The sequence below is a fragment of the Lagopus leucura genome, unplaced genomic scaffold (genome assembly GCF_019238085.1).
Source record: "Lagopus leucura isolate 7727_CA_CO unplaced genomic scaffold, USGS_WTPT01 Super-Scaffold_100044, whole genome shotgun sequence".
NCBI lineage: Eukaryota > Metazoa > Chordata > Aves > Galliformes > Phasianidae > Lagopus > Lagopus leucura.
Window position 1 is genome coordinate 2,365,563 of NW_024962291.1, and position 22,841 is coordinate 2,388,403.

Here is a 22,841-nt window from a genome sequence, read left to right on the forward strand (position 1 = left end):
GTGTCCCTTGCATGAAGCCCCAATGCTTCTTAAAGAAGCATACGCTGCGGGTAAGTCTAATGGCTGAATGTAGTCGGTAGCCTATGGCAGAGTGCTGAGAAATGCTGCAGGTGTTAACTGCTGAGTTAAACCATGAAGATCTCGGGAGGGATTTTCTGTGATTAGATAACCACCGGGCTCCAGACCCTGTTACTTCAGGGCCTGGTGATTAACAGGCCAGGCCACGTGGCCTTGCCTGTTGTGGAGGTACAGTGAAGCCAGCAGAAGGGACATGGTGAGGATTCTCACCGTGACACTTCAGCTGGTTTCATACTCTAAGACGTCATGCCAAATTTTGAAATTCACTGCAGCTCCTGCAATGCAATTTTGAAGAGACTATGGAAAAGTACTTGTTTCAATAAAGACAAGTGGAAACTGACATTCTATTATAGCAGCCGTTTGTGGAAAATGAGTTCCCTAGCAGAGATTCATGGTATAAAAGTTTGCACATGCAAATCTGAACATCAAATATGCAACTCACTTGTTTCTAACACATACCTATTTTCATTTTCATTTATGGGGAAATAACTTTGAGAAACACACATGCAAACAAAAATTGTGATAGAATGAGCCCATAATAGAGCTTTCAATAAAATGAAGAATTGCTCAGCTTTCCAGCAATTTTGTCTGTTTGTTGTATTTTGTACAGCTTTGTTTAGCTGCCTGATTCTATGTATATCTAAATCTAGTTTCCCCTCCTCATTTATCCACTTTTTATAGAATCTTCTCGTAATTACCAGTACTTAGCAGAAAACCTGAATTCATGTTAAAGCATTTAATTAGTCAAAATTGTGTAATAGAAGATTTCTTCCAGATACCACTTAATGATCATTAGAAGGTCTGATTCAAAGCCCACTTAAGTCAATTGATGTCTTTTGTTGACTTCAATACACTTTGAATCTGGCTCACTATATTCAGAAATTTGAAGCTAATGGCTAAAATAGCAGCAGGAAATGCTCTCTTGTAGGTAGCCAACTTTTGTGGCTCTCCATTTGCTTCTGTAATGGCCTGCTGAAGAAGTTTGGGATAAATGTAATAAAGGCTACTTTCACTAAGTGAGATATCAATTAAATTCAGAGCTGCAGAGGAAGATCTTGTAATGTTTCATCATTTAAAAACTGTTCTTTTCCACTTCTAGCCTGTTTATGTTTCCATTGAAAGTAATGATACAAGTAATCCAACGTGATATTGCTTACATTATTGTAATGATTTAAGTTAGTTTGGAAGAATGATATCCCCACAGCAGTGACCCCACAGGACATGCTAGGTTTGCAGTTACTTGTATAAAACTATTTCTGTTTTAATGCTGTTCTCTCAAGAATAGTCTTTTTTTTTTGTTTTGTTTTGGTTTTTTTTTTTTTTTTTTTTTTGTTTTTTTTTTAATTCTGCTACCATGGAAAAGCATGAAAACTTTGGTCATCACCAAAGCAAGTCATTTTTTTATAATTTTTAACTTCCAGACCCACATATGCTTCATGGTAGCAAAAGTAGGAAGATTCTAAGGTCTGTTCATGGAATATGAACTGGTATGGCAAAAATGCAGACTTTTCCAGAGAAATGGAAGAGATTGGTTTCTTACTATCTGGTACTTTTGGTTTTGCCCATTAGGAAAAATTCACAACAAATGTACAGTCTGCAGGACTTTCTTGCTCCTCACCAGCCAGGACACCTTTTTGAACGTGGATACAAGAAGAAAGGAACCTTTCTTCATCACTGAGACATATGTGATGAAGATGACGCATGTGGCTCCCTCCATCTGCTCTCCTTGCTTTGTAGGTGAATTTGCACCCTGCTTGTCTGTGATTTGGAAGGCAAGGGAGCAGAGCACTTGTCAGCAGTGGAAACTGTGCTGATGAGATGGGTTTAAACAAGACAGATTCCTCTGGGAGAGAAGGAGGGTGAAGTAGAGGCGGTAGAGAAGAAGTGGAGCTTTGCAGTATTCCTCTAAGGGTCACGTTGCCCTCATGTTGCTCTTCGTCATTAGCTGAATCGCTGGAGCATCCTGTCAAATCAGCCTCCTGCATAGATTTTTAAAGCCTCTAATTGGCACCTGCACAGTTACAAGTTAGCGGTGTGTCTGCATTTGCCCTGCACAGACTTTCACTGCTTTTCCTTTTAGCTCCAAGGCATTGGTGTGCTGCACAGTCAATAACCTGCTCTGGTATGAGGCAGCCCAGACTATTGCTGGGATCCCATCGCATGCCCTGGTGTCTGTGTGATTCAGAGGGCTCCACTTTTTTTCCTTTTTTTTTTAACTACTGTGCAGATGTTTCTCCATGTATACTGTTTATCACAGACTCTGAGCCTCCCCAGACAGGCTATTCTGAGTTTGGCCTGCTTTCTGATAATTGCTTCTGCATTAAAGCAAACACCCCTGCAGGGTTTCTATGCTCTCCCGTCCTTGCCAGTTCTGAGCTGGACAGCACTGTGCAGCCTGAAAGCACAAGAGTGCACAAAAACAGGCATGGCAATAGCTGCCAGAGCTTTAGGGAAGAAGGCAAAGCTGCCTGCTTTGTAAGGCCTCTTCTATTTTGTAAAAAGGTAATACCTCTCCTTTGGTGCCGTCAGTAAAGTTGCTGGTGAGATCTGCAGTCTGTATCCAGCGCAGTTCCTGGCTTCTCTGTGAGAAAAGGAACCAAAAGAGCCACCCAAAGACAAAAGCTGCAGTTGTTGCCTTGAGAAGGTGGTCCGCTGCAGGTTTTTGGGAACCCTCATATTTCTTTGGAAGAGAGAAGAGATGGGGCACTGCTGTCAGATTTTTGAGGAAGGTCAGTTTGGCTGTTCAGAGGCCTGGGAGTCTCTTGTTGTTGAAGCAGTACAGCCACCCGTGTTTTGTCAATGTCCTGGGCATAGATTGATCTAGTTAACGTGCTTTGCGTGGTGTTACGACGTGGAATACCGATAGCAAAAATTACAAAACCATGACAGTCATTGGGCCCAGACAGTGAGAAGTACAGTCACTTTTCCTTCATGAAGCTCCTTCTCACTGAAGGCTTGTACAGGTCCCACTTTGAAGGGTAGGTTGGTTTTATCCCTGGTTTACAGATAGAAAATAAGTAGTAGGCTGGAAAGCTGGCTGAGGAAGTACAGCACATAGCTGAATACACTGCAGGGCAGTGCTGCCGAACACTGCCAAGCTGGATGTTTTCTGCATACCTGAGCTTGAAGTCAAGACCTTTGAAACTGTATTTCCTCTGGGGACTTTAGTTTCCAGGAAGGTAAAAATATGTGTAGGACCTTGTACGCTCTTACACTTACAGAGCTGGAAGTAGAGGAACTTGGGTTATTTCCTTTTAATAGCTTTGTAGACTAAGTATGTATATAATAAGTAGATATTTGCTTTCTTGTCTGGTTTTCTCTTACTGAACAGAGGCCATGCAGTGCTGTAACTGGATCCCCCTCTCTGAGCAGTACTCGTAAATCACTGCCTCATCTCTCACTTTAGGACAGTAGCCAAGCAGGACCCTGCTGGGATGCTGCTATCCATCATTTACTTGGTCTGAATGTTCATTGCCAAGGCACCCACCAAGAGGTTTTTCGGACGTGAATCTCCAGTGCAGTCATTCAGCACATGTACAGGGAGTTTCATTGTACAGTGGCAGGAAACTCACAGGATGGAGAATGGATTTGAAAGACCACAGTCATAGCTAGTGCAGTGGTCATGTTCCCCTGGACTTATCCGGTCTCGCTCACCCAAAGAGAACTGTCCTGTGGGAGCTTCAGCTTCTGAGCAGTTATGGTGCACGATGCTGATGTCTGAATCTGATTGCTATTGGAGAGCTGTGAGAGGAAGCGCTTTTTGTGTTTCGGTTTTCCTCATCCTTGAAGCAAGTCCAACTTCAGCAAGCTCTCTGCAAACGTGTATCTGTCACTGTATCCCACAGGGTAAAAGAGTAACAAGTTTTTTTGAAGAGGAGGTAAAAATTACATAGACTAGCTCTCCTGCCATTTTTTTTCAGTGGAGTAGCTGTTCAGTTGAGATCTACTCAGGTTGTTTCCTGTTTGTATGAGTGGCTTTCATCTGATTGCTGGTCATGAGCCAGTTATGCCTACAGAGCTGTCAACATCAGGTGCTGTGTATCTCTGAATTCATACTGTTTCTGAAAATGCTGTGTGCTTGTATGTTTACATGCTGATGCATGTACACAAATCCAGTAGAGCCTCCTGATACACTTTTCTTCATTTCTTTGTAGTAGCTGTTTCCAGAGATCACAAGTGTGGAAATGGGTCTCTCATTTGAGTCTGCAGATCTCTTTGAAGGAATAAGACTGACACATGAAAAAGCACACTTTTCTCCATCCATACATAAGAAAAGCCAAGTGTGATGCTTCTGTGTGGTAGTATTGAGGAAGAGAGATCTGTGGTGATAGCCAGTGTGCCGGGAGATCCTCCTCCCCTTTTTACTGCTGGAAAACTAGTACTTTCTAATTTCCTGCTGAGCATCTTACTAGCACTCAAAGAAAGTTGCCTGTGTTCTGGTTTAGTAGAGGATGATATCTCAGGAAATTAAATGACATCAAGAACTAAGGCTATACTGAAACAAGTTCCTAATTATTTGTCTGAGCCCTGCTGAGGAAATGTTCAAGGATGCTTTTGTAGTTTGCTCATGTTTGGATTGTTAGGACAGCAACTTCAAGACAATCATTTATTTGAAGAACTGAAAAAAAAAAGCCCTGTGTAGTTGTTCTTGTTTTTGTCTTTAGGGCATTGTCTTGGCTTTTTGGATTCCTGGAAATTTCTGCGTTGCTTAGACTGCATGCTGTTGCAGAGTTTATTTCAGTTATCTACAGTCTCCACAGTGCTATGTTAACTCCCTTCAAGTTAGCCTAGGTCAAATCAGAGCAGTCACAGTGTGGCTTTGAGCAGCACTGAGCAATTTTGCTAGCAGCTGAGGAGCTGCTCTGACTTCATCTCTAATGAATACCCTTAGTAATTTCAAGTTAAAACCACACTGCAGTCATGATAGGAATTTTGGGTAAGAACAAGACTTGTGCTAATTACAGAGACTTAGTCACAACTTATTAACTCAGTGTTGAAGACACGCTCTTAGAAGTAGCTGCGCTTGGGCAGATTGGGAATTGAGAGAAAACAAGGTCTTACGCTTAAGGATCTGAACACCAAAGCTCCAGTAATTGGGTTTAATTTCTTACAGTACCTTGAACTTCTTATGTCACCTCTTTTATTTCTTTCTGTGCCTCAGTTCTGCAGCTCCAAAATAACAATGCTCTTCTGCCCTTCTTTTCTCCTACATATGATGCCAGTTCTTCAGGATGGGAATTTTCTCATATCAATGGAGCATGCAGTGCGTAATGCAATGTGGCCACTCATGCATATGAGAGGTCAGAGAGCCCTCAGTGCCATGTCGGAGCTTCTGTACTTTGAGAGCATGTCAGGGCTTTGGGTAGTGAGGCAGCTGTAGCTTCAAATGCTCCTAGAGCTCCTGACACTGACTAATAGGTTTGGGACTCTTCTTTCAACTTCAAAATGTTGCCAGTTTTGCACTCCACTGCAGGGAGTGCTAAAACCACATAATTTTTAAAAAAATACTTTATTTAGTGCTAAATATTGCTGTAAGTTGAAGATTCCTATGCATATGAAGAGGAGTGGGAAATAGGTAAGTGGGAAGAGAATGTGTTATGATATATGATGCATTCCAATATCTAGCTTCTAATCTTCTGTATTTCTGTTTGTTGTTTGTTTTTTTTTCCAGGTGGAGCGGGAAATAGCCATCCTGAAGTTGATAGAGCATCCCCATGTTTTAAAGCTGCATGACGTTTACGAAAATAAAAAATATTTGTAGGTATTACTGGCTTTTGCCAGAGAAAGGGGAAGGGAAGGAGGAAGGATGGGAGGGAGAGGAGGGGTTTTGGTCCTTGCTGGCATTTCCAAGAGCGAAGCATGGTGTATTTTCACTCTTATCTGGTGTCCATATCTGATACTTAAATGAGGAAGAAACAGTCCTTATTTTACTGGCTTTTCTCCTTTTCTTCTCTGTACTTTGCTTATATGCTGTTTCTTTTTCTACTAAAAATGGAGGAGAGAGAACAATGTTTTCTATCGAACAGCAAGAGGGGATAAAGATTTGTACCTGTACTATAGGGAAACATTTGCAATCAAAACTATGACAGACTGTTAAGTGAATAATTTGGATATCTTCGCTTGCCTAATAGTTTTCACTGGATCTCTTGATGCTTGCCAGCAATATTTTAAATATACTATCAACAACAATTTTTGTTTTTAAAGGCTACCAAAATGTCCTCATGGTTTTTCAGTGACAGTTAACTAGCAAAGCCTTCTTTTTTCAGATCATTTCAGTGCCAGGCAGGGGTGCTGTCCACAGACAGAGTCATTTTAGCTTGACAGGGCACTAGATATGTTGAATCTGTTGTCAAACAAACAGGCCATATTAATCTTGGCACAACAGGGAAAAAAATCAATGCTCTCCAAATGGAAAAGGGCAAACCAGTAGGAAACTCAATGTTATTTTCATCTTTTTAGCAGGTTATTGCAAGTAGAAGAGAGTGTTTAAAAGAATCAAACAATTTTTAAAAACCAGCATCCTTCAGTGACCTCTCCACAATGTCACAATGCAAGAAGGGAATAACTGTTTACCCAAAGAAAGCGTTTTGAATGACAGTAACAATCCCTCGTGGACTTTTCAGCCAGCCTTCTTATTGGACCAGTGAATTCCTTTTCTAGGAAGTGAGGCTTCTGTGCCAAAAGGTTTGTTTAGTGGAGCAGTCAGTAATTTGTTTTGGATTCCCCATCCTCCTGTGGGGCAGAGCCTGCCATTGGCAGTGAAGTGGGGTTGCCAGAATGCACTCGTGCAGGCACGTGGTGTAGGCTGGCTCAGATGCTCTCTGAGCTGCATACTGAGTGCTCTGTTCTCAGTGGCAAAAATGGTCATGACTCCATTAAGCCTGGTTTGCCCCAGCTGAAAACAGAGGCCCAGATCTGATGCAGTCTGCTCAGTGTGCAGGACACAGTTAGTACACATGAGGCTTTACAGGCAGGATGTTCTCCTTTAGTCCTGAAAAGGAAGGATTGGTACCATTTGTAAGAGTACGTACCACTTTGTTCTGGTTTAAGAGAAGCTAAAATCAGGCCATCGGCTTTCTTTTAGGTAAGAGAGAAGGTATATTCTTGTTTACTTCAATGTTCCATAATTTGGATGTACATGCACACAAACACATGGACACTAGCATAAACCCAGCTTGCAGCTTATGTTTTCCAGGTAGATGTGGTATACTTGGTGAAAACAAGGTAGGAATTGTGGCGAAAACAAGGTAGGAATACATGAGGGACAACAACTTGAGGTGAAGAGATGGATTATAAAGGTACTGAAGCTTTCTACTTACTCTGAACACCTGCAAAGGCAATAGCTGAGCTAAGTAATCCTTCAGCCCTCCCAAAAGGCTTGGGGCATATTTTGCTCCAAGCCAACGAATATCTAGTGCTCAGAACAGTGGGAATAGTCTTACAGGAAGACTTCCAAAAATGACTGTATTTCGTGGTAGATATGCTATCGTCCTGATAAAAATCACCTTGTAAAGGGAAGCATCCCATATCTTTAACCTGTATCTGGAGTTCCTGGCTTCTAGATATGTAGGGCCCCAAAGCAGGCTTTGTCAGTCACACAAAGTCATCTTTGTGCCATAGCTCCTGGTTCTGTAAGACTGAGCTGTCTGCCTCTACCCACAAAAGCACCGAATCCCTCTGCTGAAAGACACTGATTCTGTGAAAGTGCCAGTGACTCCTAATTGTAATTCATTTTTTATTAGTCACTATTTTAAAGAAAGGGCATAATGCAGCGCTGCTGCCAAGCCTCCCTGTTTAAAATTGGAAACAGCCATAGCCTTGGATAAATCTAAGAAGTGGAAAAGAGTGCCTGTGTTAGGCTGAGATGTGTGTGGGATGAGAAGTGAGGATGCATGAACATTCCCAAATAAGGCACAGTGACCTCTGGTTCTCAGCAGCACCAAAGGAGGGATCGCTCTCTGATTGTGGCAGCGCCTTTCCATCATGCCTGCCGTTTCAACAGTAACGATAGTGGCATCGTTTCAGAGAAGCTTGTGAATTATGGGTGATATTTCAGATGCCAAAGACTAATCACGATGCATCACCGAGGAGTGTTTCCTCGATAAATGTTAATTTCACAAATCATGTTTGACTCTTGGTTTATGATTTAATTTGTGAAAAGGGGCTTTAGTTGAGCAGATTCCTAATGCATCCATGAATCAAATTCTTTTTCCATAGTTTGTTTAACACTATAAATGAGTTTTAAAAAATAATAACAAAGCTTCGTTAGCATGTCTGTATTAACCTAGTAGTATTTTTCCATTTGCTTTTTTTTTTTTTTTTTTTAAATCAAGATGGTTGGGGAGATGGAGATGGTAATGAGCCCTAAGACTTTGAACTCTGTAATCTGCATTTTGAGTTGTCATACCCAACCATAAGGCTATGGACTAGAGTTCTACATACACAGGGGAAAATGGCACTGCACAGCAGCTCTCTGTATGTGTACCAATACACCATCCCAGATATACATTATGTTGGCTAAAATAGCATTATTGCACGTGGTTGGACTATCCTTATATCTGTTGTGAGATCACTCTGACAGTCTTCAAGCAAGATTGGGTCCCCACAGTAGCAGATAATTTAAAAATAGCTATAGGCAATCAGTACCTCTCTCTCTCCCAACAGATAATGTTAACAGCCTGGAAGTATGGTCAGGGGGATCATCCTTTTAAAGATAGAGGGTGAGGTAAAGCAGCCTGGTATCGGGTTAGCCCAGAGTTCTTTAAGAAATTCTTTTGCTGATTCCTAATGGGGAATGATCAAATGAGCCGCCAGAATTTGAGTGTGCACCAGTAATTATGACTAATCAAACTGAGATGGTCATATAGAAATGTGAACAAACTAAGGGAATAAGCAAAGTGACAACAAAATTGAGGTTTAGACATATTCATTAATGTGTGTTGTAGTGGAAACATCATGCGGTTTCTGCATTGCACATAAACCACATGAAGTTGGGTGATAGTCCTCTTTCTTACTGTGCTATGTATATAGAAAAGGTCTATCCTGAATTAGCCCAAATGGTGTTATGTTTAGTGGAGAAAAAAGGAGTTTGTACAATATTAACAGAACTACCAAGGTGAATGAGCCAGAGGTTCTTACTAACATGCAAAGACCTATCCTTCATGAGTGGCTCAGGTTTTTTCTAGGAAGCAATCCTATGTTTTATTTTTAGATCTCTGATACGTACATTTACTGTATCTTATACAGTAAACCCAACTTTTCTTTTGGTCTTATAAAAGAAATTGTCCTGCTGTTGAAGGAGCTGTTGGCATGGCAGTGTAAGTGCCATCATGCAGTCCAGAGGAGAATGACCTTCCCTTTCTAAAGCAGATGTGTGAAAGTATTATAGTGAACTCTGGAGAAGTACTGTCAGGACTGGCATTATCTGTTTGATCTCATTTCATTATCTATTTAGTTTAAATTACAGGAGTTTTGGCAGAGAGCGGGAATAAGACAGAATAATGATGCACCGCTCTGTGCTCTTTCCTTTTTTGTACTTGCATTTCTCAATTCCCTTTCTATCAATATGACAGTATATATACCTGTACATTTCTATTTACAGGTACATACAGGTGTTTATGTATCCATTTATTTATGTCCATGCATTTGTATATCTTTACACTTTTTTAATTTTCTGGGAACGTTTATTTTAATCTCTCTGGTGTCCAACTTATTCAGCATTTTAAGCAGAGAGAGTGCTTTGAGAGTCGACATCAGAATATTGGCATCGTCTCCTGTACTCTGAAATGCACTGTGCATTCATCAGCTCTTTTTCCAAGCACAACAGTTCCCCTTCATCATTCAGCAGCACAGTGCTAGCTCTGGGCAGGTGCCCAAGCCTCATTGCAATGTACACAACATGCCACCTCCTGATTTCAGAGGTGAAGGTGCTTCCCAGCGAGCCAGATAACAAAATTAAAATGTCCTCCTCCCTGTGCACAGCTCACATTCCTGGCTTAGACAAGACTGACTGCCAGCAGGAGTCAAAGACTAACAGCTCTGGTGGTGTCTGCAGAGGCATTCATGCTGCTGGTCCTTTTCTGCACGGTTTTCCTGCAATTCTGTTCCTTCTTTCTTGAAAATTAATTGTGAGGATGCGAGAAACAGAAGAAAAAGGTTCTGCTTCTTCTTTTGTTATCAGCAGCACAGAACTTTGGCATTCAACCCACCCATGGGGAGAACTGAAAAAGGCAGAATGAAGGCTCAGGACATTGGGGTGGTTCCAAGGGCTCAGCACTGAAAATCAGTTTCTCAGTAGGCACACTTCTTGGTAATCTGGGTGTGGGGCATTGGATGCTGTGGTTATAGGGAAGGAAAACAAAACATGATTGGAAGACAAAATGGTGTTTAATCTAGGCTGTGATGATAAATAAGAGAAATATTCATAACCAGCTACTTTGGTCTCTTTTCTGCCGCTGAAGTGTTTTAATCCTGTCTCAAACTCCAAGCACACGCGGCTGAGGGCACAGCAGGCAGTGTTAGGAGCAGAGCCAGCTTGTGTGGGGCTGTGCATCACAGTGGGCCTGGCAATGAAGAGGGGCCAAGGGGAGCAGATATGGGGGTGGTGCTTCAGCCGGCAGAGCGATGCCAGCTGGACACGGAGCTGGGCCTGCACAGCAGTAGGGTTGGTGGTTAATGCTACAGCGTGCACAGCGTGGCCTTAGCAAGATCTGCATGAAAACCTGACTGTGTTTTCTCCTCGTTGCCTGACAATGTGTGTTTGTCTAGCTCGGGAGGAAACAGGCCCAGAGGGCTGCAGTTCTGTGACGTGAGTGAAGGTGGAAAGGAGATGCAACTCCACATGCATACTGAGTTGCCAAAATTCTCTGTCAGGCCTCAGCAGGTAACTTTGTGTGTATCTGAGCTTTGGGCATTAAAAGAAAGGCCATTTAGCTCTCAGAAGTAAAACCCTGGCGTGTATGGCCACTGGCAGACCTGCAGCAGTGAGGTGGTGAGTGCTGCCTCAGCTCCGCCCAAGCTGTGAGGAGCAGCTCTCTGCCATCTCTTGTGCCCCACCAGGAGATGCTGCAGTGCTTTGGCACATGTGGCTACACACCACGACAGCAGTGCTCAGACACCTTTCATCCCCCAGAAGTACCATGCAACAAACAACAGTATTAACTCTTCCTGCCTCTCTTCCCAGCTTCAGAAAGCCTCAATCTCTTCATGTCCAAACTTAATTATCAGTCAGATAGAATCTCCACTCAAACAAGCAGATTGTAGTTAAACTTGCTTTTTTGGAAAAAAAAATTCTATTTTATGCATGTTTTCTTACCGATGAGGAAAAAATACAAGTAAAAATAAAGAGTTCCTGGCCCAGTTCCAAATTAGGGTTTAAAAATTCATGCCCGCCATAAGAATTTATATAACTTCTGAATAATTTATAGGCTGCGCCAATAACAAGGGACTTAATATCTGATAGAGATTATTTAATCAATAGACAACAGTGCAGTGAAAAAGCTGTCAAAGAATTACAACATGTCAGTCAGAGCTGGGCAGCTTTTAACTCTTTCCCTGCTCTATATATGTTGTTACGTATCTACACACCCGTGAGGACCTTTTGCAGAGTGGTTGGATGGGAGAGGAGTTGCCAGGGCTTGTTTTTTTAATTTTTCTGAAGACTTTTCTTTGGCAGTTTCTTTCTGGACGGATCACTTGCTGATTCACCACAGCTTTGAAATGTGATGAGTTTTCTAGCTCTTTGCAGAAGGCTATTTTCTCATGAATCATCTGCAGGGGATTTTGGGCTATGGTGAGGTGATTCAGACTTCATCGGGTTGGGTGATGATGCCTAGCGTATGTCATCTGTGGTGCAGCCCCTTTGGTTTGTGTTTGATTTTGGGACTGGATTTTGTGAAATAGCTGAAGAGGTTTTTACATGTATGAACACCAATATATATGAGGACAGACAAAAACTAAAGATGTATCTATTTTTATAAGGGAGATTCCTAGCTGACTTATGTCACTAGCCTCAGTAATTGCTTAGATATCTGTATCAACTCCAAATTGTCTTAATCCATGCCTCATTCCCTGATCTATGTATTATTTTCATCATTTTCATATAATAATCAACTATAACATGATATGAAAAGAGTAGTTGAGCATCTCGTCAGATGTGGTTATTTCATGAAGTTTCTTACCCATAGGCACTATATCACAAAGCAGTAAACTCTTGAGCAAAAATGAACCAGCAGGGATTCTGCTGATTTTCATTATCTTAGTGTGTATCTTGTCTTGTATAACTGCATTTGGGTTGTGCATCTTGCTGTAGTGCACGTCTGACATCATGCATCTAAAAACTAGCCAGTGTTACATAAATACCCAGAGTAACTTTTGGCTTAGTAAAAGCCCTAGAACATTAACCAGTGGTGTCTAAATTCAGAAGACATATGTACTTTTAACTGAGGTTGTACATTATATGTGTTAATATTGTACCATTTAATGAAAAATAATTATTAACTGCTTCCCTAACAGGCAGCTAAGACATGCACTTCTAAACCAGCAACCATCTATTGCATCAAAATAAGGTGTCTGAATTGACTACCTTTCCTAGAGCACAAGACTTTCATTTTTGGCATTTACAGCACTTACCTGAAATACCTCGTGTTTCCATATGAGCTTTCACTGAAAGAGCTCTATCCATTTAATGCTTTTATAGTAATAAATGTTTGTGTTGCCCCAGAGGTTCTAATTTGTCTAGCTGTGAATGTGTCATAAATTTTCTTCATATCTAATGCTAAGAAAACAGGATCTGCATTCCCACACAGGGATGCATAGTGATGGGCTGCTGTGGGCTATCCCATCTGGCAGGAATTTTAGTATTTCACACCATTCTTGCTACTGGTTAACAGCTAGCTTCCACAAATCAGGTTGTTTGTTATTATTCCGCCACAGATATCTGGTAATGCACAGTCATGGTGTATTCTGTGCCAGATAGTCTTTCTCTGACATTGTTTCATCAAGTTTTGCTCAGAGCCAGCCTGTTTATTTGTTAAAGTCCTGCTTTAAAGATAGCATTTTGCTTCAGCAAGAGGTCTATGAGCTAGCTCCCCAGAGCATGGGGAAGACACCCTTAAATAAAACACAGAGAGCTCACCAGATGGGAAAGAGGAATTGTCACCAAAACTACTTCTGTGGCTGTTTTAAGTGATGTCTTCGTTTGTACTGTGATAGCAGGATAGCAACAAAAACAATCTGACCATGAAAAAGACCTTACCGTGCTGGGAATAGACAGCAAGGGGACAAGAAGAGTCTCTGCACCAGTCAGCTTGTAATCGCAAGCACAAAACAGCTGCTGGAAGCCTTATGATGGGGAAGCCCAAGCTGTTGTCAAGCATCATGGCAAAGAGCTGTCTTCAGGAAAGGGCTGAAGACATAGTTCTGTGGTTAATGACAACAATGTCCTTCCGAGTATAGAGAGTGCTGTAAAAGCACAGGATTGTTTGCCTGGAAAAGTAACAGATGGATGGTGGATCTGACTGTGGAAGTTGGTCAGAGGCAAAGGTCAACCTCAAAAAACTGAGGGAGAGAACCTAGACTGATTACAGGGAGAGGGCAGGAGGGACTTAGAAGTGAAGGCAGCTAGCTTGGGTTAGATAGAGTATAAAAAAGGAGATAGTGAAGGCATGGAAGGAGTGGTCAAAATGGAAAGCTACGTACATGGTAATGCAGTGATTATCTGATACCTATTTTGAATTGCTAACAGTGAGGCAAGAATATATCGAGATAAAAGAGATGATGATAAATTAATAGATACAACTTGTCTAGCTAACATTGACAAGAATTTTTAGCCATTAATGATCTCAAATTGTGCCAGAGGAAGTTTAGATTGAGTATTAGGAAGAATTTCTTCCTGGAGAGGCTGGTCAAGCATTGAGATGGCCTTTCCATGGAAATGGTGGCATTCCCAAACCTGGAGGTACTTTAGAGAGGTGTGGACAAGGCACTAAGGAACAAGTTTCACTAAGGGTTTAGTGATGGGACTTGATACGTCAGATTGATGATTGGACTTGATGATTGGACTTGATGTTCTTTTGTCTGACTGCCCTTCTGCTGCCATCTGTTGTATGGCAACAAAAAGTAACAAAATATTGGCAGGAAGGTTTAACTTGTAACATCATACCACCAACATTTGCCTCTGATGTTGTGGGCCGACATCATAAAATAGAAGGCATTACTTTCTCATCAATTTTTGTTTGAATCTGCAATAGGAAAATCGTTATCTTAGATCTCTAATAAAGAAAACTTCTATAAGATATTAATATAACCAAGTTGCAGGAACTTGAAGAAGACCTGAGTCAAAATTAGCACCCACACTGTAAGCCTGAATCATAATCAAATAAGCAGTGTTTCCTCTAGGGATAAAGGAAGAAGTGGGACAGAGTGATGAGGCAGAAATCTGTTTTAGCCTTGTTGTGTCTGAGCTGGTACTAGGACAACAGAAGACATTAGAGATAAAAATCAACATCTTAGTTTATTAAGGCAAAAAAAGGAGAAAATTGTACTGATTTTTTTAGCTGAAAGCCAAAATGTTGCAACTTTTTTTGTGTGTTTTAGAACAAAAGCCACAGTTTTTGATCTTTTAACTACTGGTAATGGCATCACAAATCCTCACAGCCCTGACAGGTTGGTAGCATAGTTGGATATAACAAAAATATGATGGATTGTGTTTGTTGTGTTGAATTACTTTTAAATTTGTTGTTGATCATCAAGTATTTACTGACAGTTCCCAGGGAAAAATGGACCATCTGCTGTGTTTATAGGAGTCCTACTGACACACTGGATTTGGAAAAGACTAAAATGACTTGAAAGACCGTGTGTCAGGTGCATGAATGATGTGTCACTGATGGGCTGTGTGCTGTCATATCTCGTCATCTGCAGCATACAGGCAATTTGGGGTAATGAGGAGGAGAGGTATAGTGCTTTTTTGTTAAGCTTCCACCCCAAGCTACTGAACAAGCTGTAGCCAACCATGGGGAGTCTGCTGGTTCCTAATATAGTCACAATCCGAGGGGCACGAGGGTGATTTAAGGCCGCTTTCTGCATATTCATCTTGGCTTACTCCATTTCTTTCACATACAGAAATCATCCCTCCTTTCCTGTACTGTTTGGTTTCTGTTATTATTTGTTTATTGTTTGGGTAAAAGAGTAAATAAAGAGTAAATAAAGTGAAACAAAGAAACAAAGGAGTGTAGGCTCATTGCAGTGAAACAAGAAGCAAGGAAGGAGTCAAGGTTATTCCTTTTCTAAGCTGCGTGTATGTTTCTCATATGATATGTACTAGATCATTTGGGTTTAGGAACTTGCTAGCTTTTAATGGGAAGGTGGTGATGCTAAGAGATGGATGGAAAAAATGACAAAGGGAATAGTCAATGTTGCTGCACCCAATCTTTCTGCCCCTCTCCAACAGATGATATAATTCTTGCATTAAGCACTGAGCTCCTTTGTCTTGAAAGTCTGAAGTCTTGTCTCCTTGAAGCTTTGAATCTTCATCATAGATTTTTTTAATGTCTTGACTTGTACTAGGAGTGTGCAGGAATATCATACAAGACTCAGACCTTATCTTTATGAAAGCAAGCTGTGACCTGAGAAAACTTTTACAAGCTCTTAATGAATCTATCTTACAAAGAAAATCCTTAATCAGTAATTTATTTTTTAACACCATGTGCACTTGGCTTCATATCAAGTAGCAGAAGGCTTTTGGTTTCTTGCTTTTCCATGTCCTAGCAAGCAGAGAAATTGGTGGGGACAGTATGATGCAGAAGGGGCAAAAGACCACAGGGACTGAGCCCAGCTCTGATATTCGGTGGCTTTGTAACTCCGGGCAAGTCACTTTCCTTAGGAGATTACTAATCTCAAGCTTGTCCCATGTGTAATGCAAGGATTAGCAAAGCTGATATGTGGCCAGTGCATCCAAGAGGTGAGAGCTGTGTGATCTTACCTTGTGTCTTTTGTCCTGCTATGCTCCTCTCAGTATTATCCAGCGGGAGGGGTGTGTGCCACCAGCCTTAACTTTCATTGAGCCTTCTTTGCAATGGCTGCCATGGAGCAAGGTTTTCTTTTTACATTTTTACAGTAGGATGACCAGTGCCATCAGTCTTACATAGGCATAATGTTCTTTCTCTCATTAGCTTTGTATGTTTGAAAAACACTTCTTGAAAGCCTTTCAGAATGTGTATGTTCTTTTATGGTGAGTATGTTACACATGTAAAGATACAGATACAGATCTATATACATAGCATTTAGTGGGGATTGTGTAGCTGTATGATGGTAGAACTGGCACAACACTTGAAAGTGCTTAAACTCCTTTCTTTGGCCTATTTGGAAATCACGTGTAGTGCTCCTGTGCCATGTAATGTGCTGGTGCCACATTGGCTTGCACAGAGATGGAGGCAGGTGCAGAATGATGCCCTTGTTTAATCGAAAATCTCCTAGTTAGGGGCTATCCTAAAAAAAAACCATCATAGTGTAGGGAATAGGGTTGACGGGTGACCAGCTGCAAATTTGAGCTCAGAAGTGCTACATGCAGCATAACCACATGGTGCTTGTGGAACCATCCCTGCAGCATTTATTTCTTGCACTTGACCACTGGGGAATGTGTTTGTCGTCCTTCTCACTCCTGTCACGTTAGGGCTTTGTCAGATCAGAATACATCGTTGCTGTGCTTCTCTATGTCCCCTGACTTGTCAGAGGCACAAATCTTTTTCAGACTCTCTCCCCTGTTCACTTCCATTATTATATCTGGTGCTTCTGGGTGGCAAGCAGAAATGAATAACCTTGTAAATGCTCCCTGTCTTTCAATTTGTTTTATTTTCCGTACAACATGTCAGTGCATTTTTGTTGAGTGTTTTTAATAAGATGATGCTGATGAAAATAAATTGCTTTGCAGTTCCTGCTGTGGGTGACAGAAATGCTGGGTCTGTAATTTTCCAAAACTGTGCATTTGAAACAAGTGTAGAGGCTTTTCTGTATGCCTGTAACCACAACCATCCTCATGAAATCCCTTGCAGGAAAAAAAAAAAAGCTATCAGTTTGAATTTTGGGGGCAAGATGCACTGCTGTATCCAGCTTCTGCTGGGCACAGTTAGAGAAGGAGATGTGAAGGAGAATTTTAGGATTGATTCCCTGCCACATTTGGGTCTGCTGCATGGGATATTTAGCCAAATCTGTCTCTAGTGTGAGAGGGAGAATGAGTTATGTAGCAAACCTTGTTGGAGTGTCTGTTAGCCAGGATTTGGGAAGTCAGGGCTGGAACTGGAAAATGTAAATGCCACAGTGCCCACGGCTTCTGCACATCGGCTTTCTTCTGACTGTTTCAGTGTCTTGCTGGAAAAGAGTAAGGCAGATAAATGGTTATCTCCCTGTTATCAGTCTGGTGAGTACCCATCTCCTCCAGGAGTGTAGGTAACCTAGCTGTTTCAAAGGTGTTTTTTGAGTCAAGATTCTTCTCGTTGCTCGCTTAAATGAAAAATTGTCAATATTGCCATATTTTCATAACTTGTTTTTTATTTGGTTAAAAATGCAGAAACTATAGATACAATTCCCTAAAGTTTAGAAATTCATCTTGTTGTCTGCCTTTTTATGCTCTCATCCTACTTAGATAGCTATCAAGACAGTGTTAATGTCCGTCCCTTGCTGCATTCTCTGCTGCATTTCTGGAAGGGAAGCACTTTCTGTTTTTGCTGGCTAGGATACAACACGTGGCTGATGCACAGTAGCTGTAGATGAAACAAGAGCTCAGGTCCCACTTCTGCAACTTGAAGGCTAATGCTGTTATTATTAAACCACTTTACTATTTTTACTACTTTATTTTCCATCACTCCATCAACTATTCCATCTGTTGGCGAACTTTGAAAACAGGAATTAAGCTCCCAATTTTATAAAACTTGTCTCCTCTTTCCGTTTCAGAGATTTTCCCTGAGATTACATTGCTCAAAGTACAGAAGAGGAAGTACCCAGGATTAATGTTTTTCACTGTCCTCTCAAATTTGAAAAGTTGGATTAATACTGGTAGTAACACTGGCTGACTGTAAAGTGAAGGTTCAGTTGATGGTGTTGTACTACTTCCTTAAGGAAATTATTAGGCTCTGTTAGGCAGCATTTACAGAGATTTGTGCTTAGTTTTCTTCTATTTTGCTGTCTTTCATCACATCCACTTACAGCAACAAGATGGTCCATCCATGGCAGGTCCTTTCCTTCCAGAAGATTTCACTTTTTTCTCTTTGATTGCCAGGAGTGCTGTATGAGGGCTGGGCTCTCGTCCCTCACTCCTAGGTTCCCACTGTGCCGCATTTATTCGCTCAGTGTCACATTCTTCACATGTGAGCTGGGGGAACAGCTGCTCCAGCAAATCACTGCTGTTGAGCAGCAAGAGCTGAAGCCTTTGTTTAGGCTGCACACATGTAGTTCTTTTGATCTTCTCTCATAATTTAAACTACTCACCTTTTTCTGAACTCCCTTTAGTTTGTTGACATCTGTCTGGGTCCTGAGTGTCTAAGGCAGAGCAGTACATGAGGACAGTTTTGCCAAAGCTATTTTATAAAGGAACTGTCAGCTTGGTTAAAAGACATGAGCCTTCCACAGTAGCTTTAAGAGCTGCCGTGAAAGCTTATACCCGATTCTTCTCTTCTTCCCCTTCTTGTCCTTTGGGGGCATTTCTGGCTTTTAGATTCTCACTCACTGGACTGTTGAACACTGAATGCAATAAATCAGTGAAATACTGACTTGTTTCAAGTCATTGGCTTGTATGAAATTTGCAGAAGAACCCTGTTAAAAATTTAATTATTTTTTCTTTTAAAATTCTGATTCTCTTCATTTGTTTCCAGAAGTGTTCTGCTTGACCAAATGTAAAAACGCTTGTACATAGCTATGTGTGAGAGGCTGGTATGATAGTGTACTTACAAATCCTGACTTTGTTGGTGTTTTTTTTTCTAGGTACTTGGTGCTAGAACACGTGTCAGGTGGGGAGCTCTTCGACTATCTTGTAAAAAAGGGAAGATTGACACCAAAAGAAGCCAGGAAGTTCTTCCGACAAATCATCTCTGCTTTAGACTTCTGCCATAGTCATTCAATATGGTGAGCACAGTCATTTCCAACAGGAATTACCTGTTACATAAAAGCACATACTACAAGCATCTTATTTCCTGACACTGTTAAGTAACCAATGTTGTAAAGCTGGAAAGGCATTGTGTAAAGTGCTGGCATATTTTAAATTCTTGGCTGTCAGTGAGAATGCATACCAGTCACAAACAGGCTTTTCATGGAGAACATTATCTTTGGAAGAGAATTCATTCATAGGGTATGATTTAATCAGGAAAACCAAAACCACCATGGAAAAGCTTTTTAATTTCCATCATTCTTTGGGGCACTTTCTAATAACTCAGAATTACAAACCCTGTTTCAGAATGAGTCCCTAAAGAAACTTGGGACAGATACCAATGCAGCCAAGTCATTTTATGGCTTCCTTCAGTTTTTGGAAACCTGCTGGCTTTTGGCAACTTTGCCCAAGTCCCTTCTGGGCATTTGAGTCATTGTTGCCTTTAATTTCCTTTCCAGTAGGGAAGAATTTGCTTGATGTGTCTGGAATTTATATTTACAAACTCCATCAGATGATTTTACCATAAAGTGTGGTTTAAACCTGCTCGTTTGGGTGATGTTTTAAATTGAACCAGTTTCCACTTAATCTTCAGCAAGTTTAGCTAATGTAAATTTTACATTATGTTTTACAATTTTACAATGTTGTTATGGTGAGTCTGAGCACATGGTTTCTGTGCAGCTGCTGACCTGCTTATTTCTCAGAAATGCAGCTCCTTGCAATAAGATTGGCTGGGGGAGACATTTACATTGTGTCTGTGCAGTTACTTCTTTGAAGCCACAGATCTCCCCTCTGCAGGAGGCTGCGGGCTGCTGTTAGATATTGCAGTAGCTGGGTTTGCATAATCACCCTGTGGATACTTCTCAATAACAATACAGTGATTTCTGTAACCCCAGTTTTGTGCTGAGAACTCACATACCAAATATCTGCAGCATAAATGGCATCTATGTGTGCTGGGCAGTGTAAACACTGCTGGGTTGAATACATAGATGGCTCTGTTCACTGCATGGCTTCACACTTAGGAATCTGATCCAAGAAGCCTCAAATAATGTTTAAGTACAACTGAAAAGAAACCATGTATTCTTTCGAATGAATATTCCAGAGAAATATGATTCACAACTGGGACAGAAGTTTCTATGAAAACATTCACATCAGTCCTTTGGGCTTTTGTTGGATGCCTTGTGACATGTCTGAGTAATAAACTCAGCGAGGCTCGTGGTGAGGCTGTCAACATGACAGACAAGCATTTCTGCAGGTTTAAGGATATGTGGAATTTCCAAGGCAGAGTGCACGTCTCTCTTGAGGAAATCATTTTCCTCTGTTAAACATATTGGATTGTAGGCAGTAGTCTTGTTTAGAAGTAAATCCCCTGTCTCCTTGCCAACTCCCACTCTACTAACATCTACTGCTGAATAAGCTAGCTAGTAAATCATAAGCTCTCCTTCCCTCCCGGTCACTCTGAGACTTGTGTGGCTGGTGTTATACTAGACTCTGTGTGAGACTCTGAGCAGTTATCATAAACCCTTTTTGAGAATCAGAGCATGCAGAAATACATTTGTGTGCATCTGTGTGAATATAGAAGTTAATGTGCTTTCCTAAGCAATGAAGCCTGACCTTGTCCTGTCATGGGGCAGTGAAATGACAAATCATCTCATCAGCCAGGTTATCCAGTTATGACCACGTTGAAAAATGAAGGCTTCTGCTTTGGTTAATGACTAAATGTGTGTGCCTCTAACTCACTGGCAGAATGGATTGATAGCCTGGTGTCCCTAGACCCATATCATTGTCCGATCTTCTTCCAATACCTCCCAAAACACAGAGAAGCGTCTGTGGCTTGCTTTTACAGCAGTATGTAGCCACATTCAGCTTTCACTGTTCAAAATGTGTTGATGCATCGAGATTCATGGATCAAAAAATCAGAAGGGATTCCCCAGTGCTGCCATCAATAAAATGCTTTTGCTGCTATGGTATGGAGAAATCACCTGTGTCTGAGAAGGTATCTTCAAACGAGCAGCTCAGACGAGGAAGCAAAATAGGCTTGGAGCTTGGACGTGCTTTCATGGCTTCATGTTGTTTTTATAAAAGTAGGAACTTTCCATTATTACATAGGTTGCTCTGAAAGTAATGCCTCTTATTTATTTCCATGGAACCTACAACGGTTACAAATAGCACAATAACACTACTTGATGGAGCAGACTTTCAGCTACAAAATGCTATTTTTCACCAAAATCACCATCATTAGCTATGTATTTTTGTCAGTAATAAGCAAGAGCCAGATACTAGCTCATAAAAATCTGCACCAGCAGAAGTGACCCACTGTTTCACAGCTGTTATTATGGCACCATTGCTAGGAAAATGTTGCCCATGCAGTCCGGCTTTCACTGTGCTCACATCCACTGGTTGGTCTCCATAAATATTTAAGTGTCAATGAACGTCACTGGGTGCCATTTTTTTCTGCATAGTGGAATGCAGTGATTCATCTTTTCCTCATCTGCACTTCCACATCAGATGCCATTCTGTCACACCGCCCCTTTGCTGCCATCTGTTGCACGGCAACAACATGTAATGAAATTTGGGTGGAAGGTTCAACCTCTACTGCCATACCACCAACATCCACCCTTGATGTCATGGGCCGACATAATAACATAGAGGCATTGCTTTCAGTGCAGTCCTCGTATTTTATGTAGTGGAAACTAAGAGCAAAGATTTGAGGTATCTCATCCTGAGGCTGAGTCACAGAGTTTGGTGGTGTGCTTACCTGTGGGGAAGAAGCTCTCAGATAATGTACTTCTCATTTCTGTAAGGGCTTCCCTTGCTGTGCTAGGGACCCTTTTTTGAAAAGCAGTGCTGTGCAGAGGTGTTGTGTGTGATCCTGCAAACAGCGTATCTGTGTTACTCTGGTGCTTTGCCTGAGCTAGCAAGCAGAATGGTGAGCTCAGTGATGCAGCAGCATTGCTCCTGCTTCCAGCTCTGTGCTAGTTCTGAGGGCTCTGTGTTGTGCTGCAGCGCACAGATGTGCTCAGAAGTGATGCAAGAAATGGCAGAGTAACCTGGAGTCCCTTGGACATAAGACCTTGCTAGCTAGGACAGAGGTTTGGATGTAACTAACGATTTTTTCCTAAGCTACCAAAGAATGGGTGTCTTCTCTCTTACGTCAGTACCTTTAAGATGTCTGCGCTGGATGCTGCGAATCAGTAATCCTTTTGCGTATCTTGCATCCATAGTGTGGGAGAGCTCTCAGCTAATTCAGCACCACCTATAATTACTGTAAAACAATGTAGGAGCAAATACTGGGGTAGGTCGCAAATCCTTGCTTTCCTCAGGAAGAGGCTCTTATTTGCAGCAAGGGAATGCTGCAGCACGGGAGGAGGTGGGAGCCGGGCAGAGCGAGCTGGCGGGTGCCGCATTGGCTGGGGGTGACATCACCACCAAAAGCTGGGATTGGCCACGTCCTTATTTTGTGTGTTGGGTTTGTGCTTTGGTCAAGCTCATATTTGGTGTCTGTATCTCACAAGCTGACAAATAAAAATATGATTACAGAAAATGCCCCGTGGCAAACCTTATTACGGCTTCAGAGATAACAGATAATGCCAATTACTGCACAGGGCAGTGGTGACATTGAGAGGAAATT

At 41.5% G+C, this 22,841-nt stretch overlaps 1 protein-coding gene across 2 annotated transcripts in view; it reads left to right on the forward strand.

Moving 5' to 3' along the window:
* Positions 1-22,841, forward strand: part of BRSK2 (BR serine/threonine kinase 2) — a 294,340-nt gene that overhangs the window by 186,785 nt on the left and 84,714 nt on the right. For both annotated transcript variants that reach the window (XM_042884557.1, XM_042884558.1), the window contains exons 3-4: positions 5,750-5,835; positions 19,051-19,191. In XM_042884557.1, the coding sequence (XP_042740491.1) occupies positions 5,750-5,835; positions 19,051-19,191 (227 nt within the window). The remainder of the gene's footprint in view (positions 1-5,749; positions 5,836-19,050; positions 19,192-22,841) is intronic.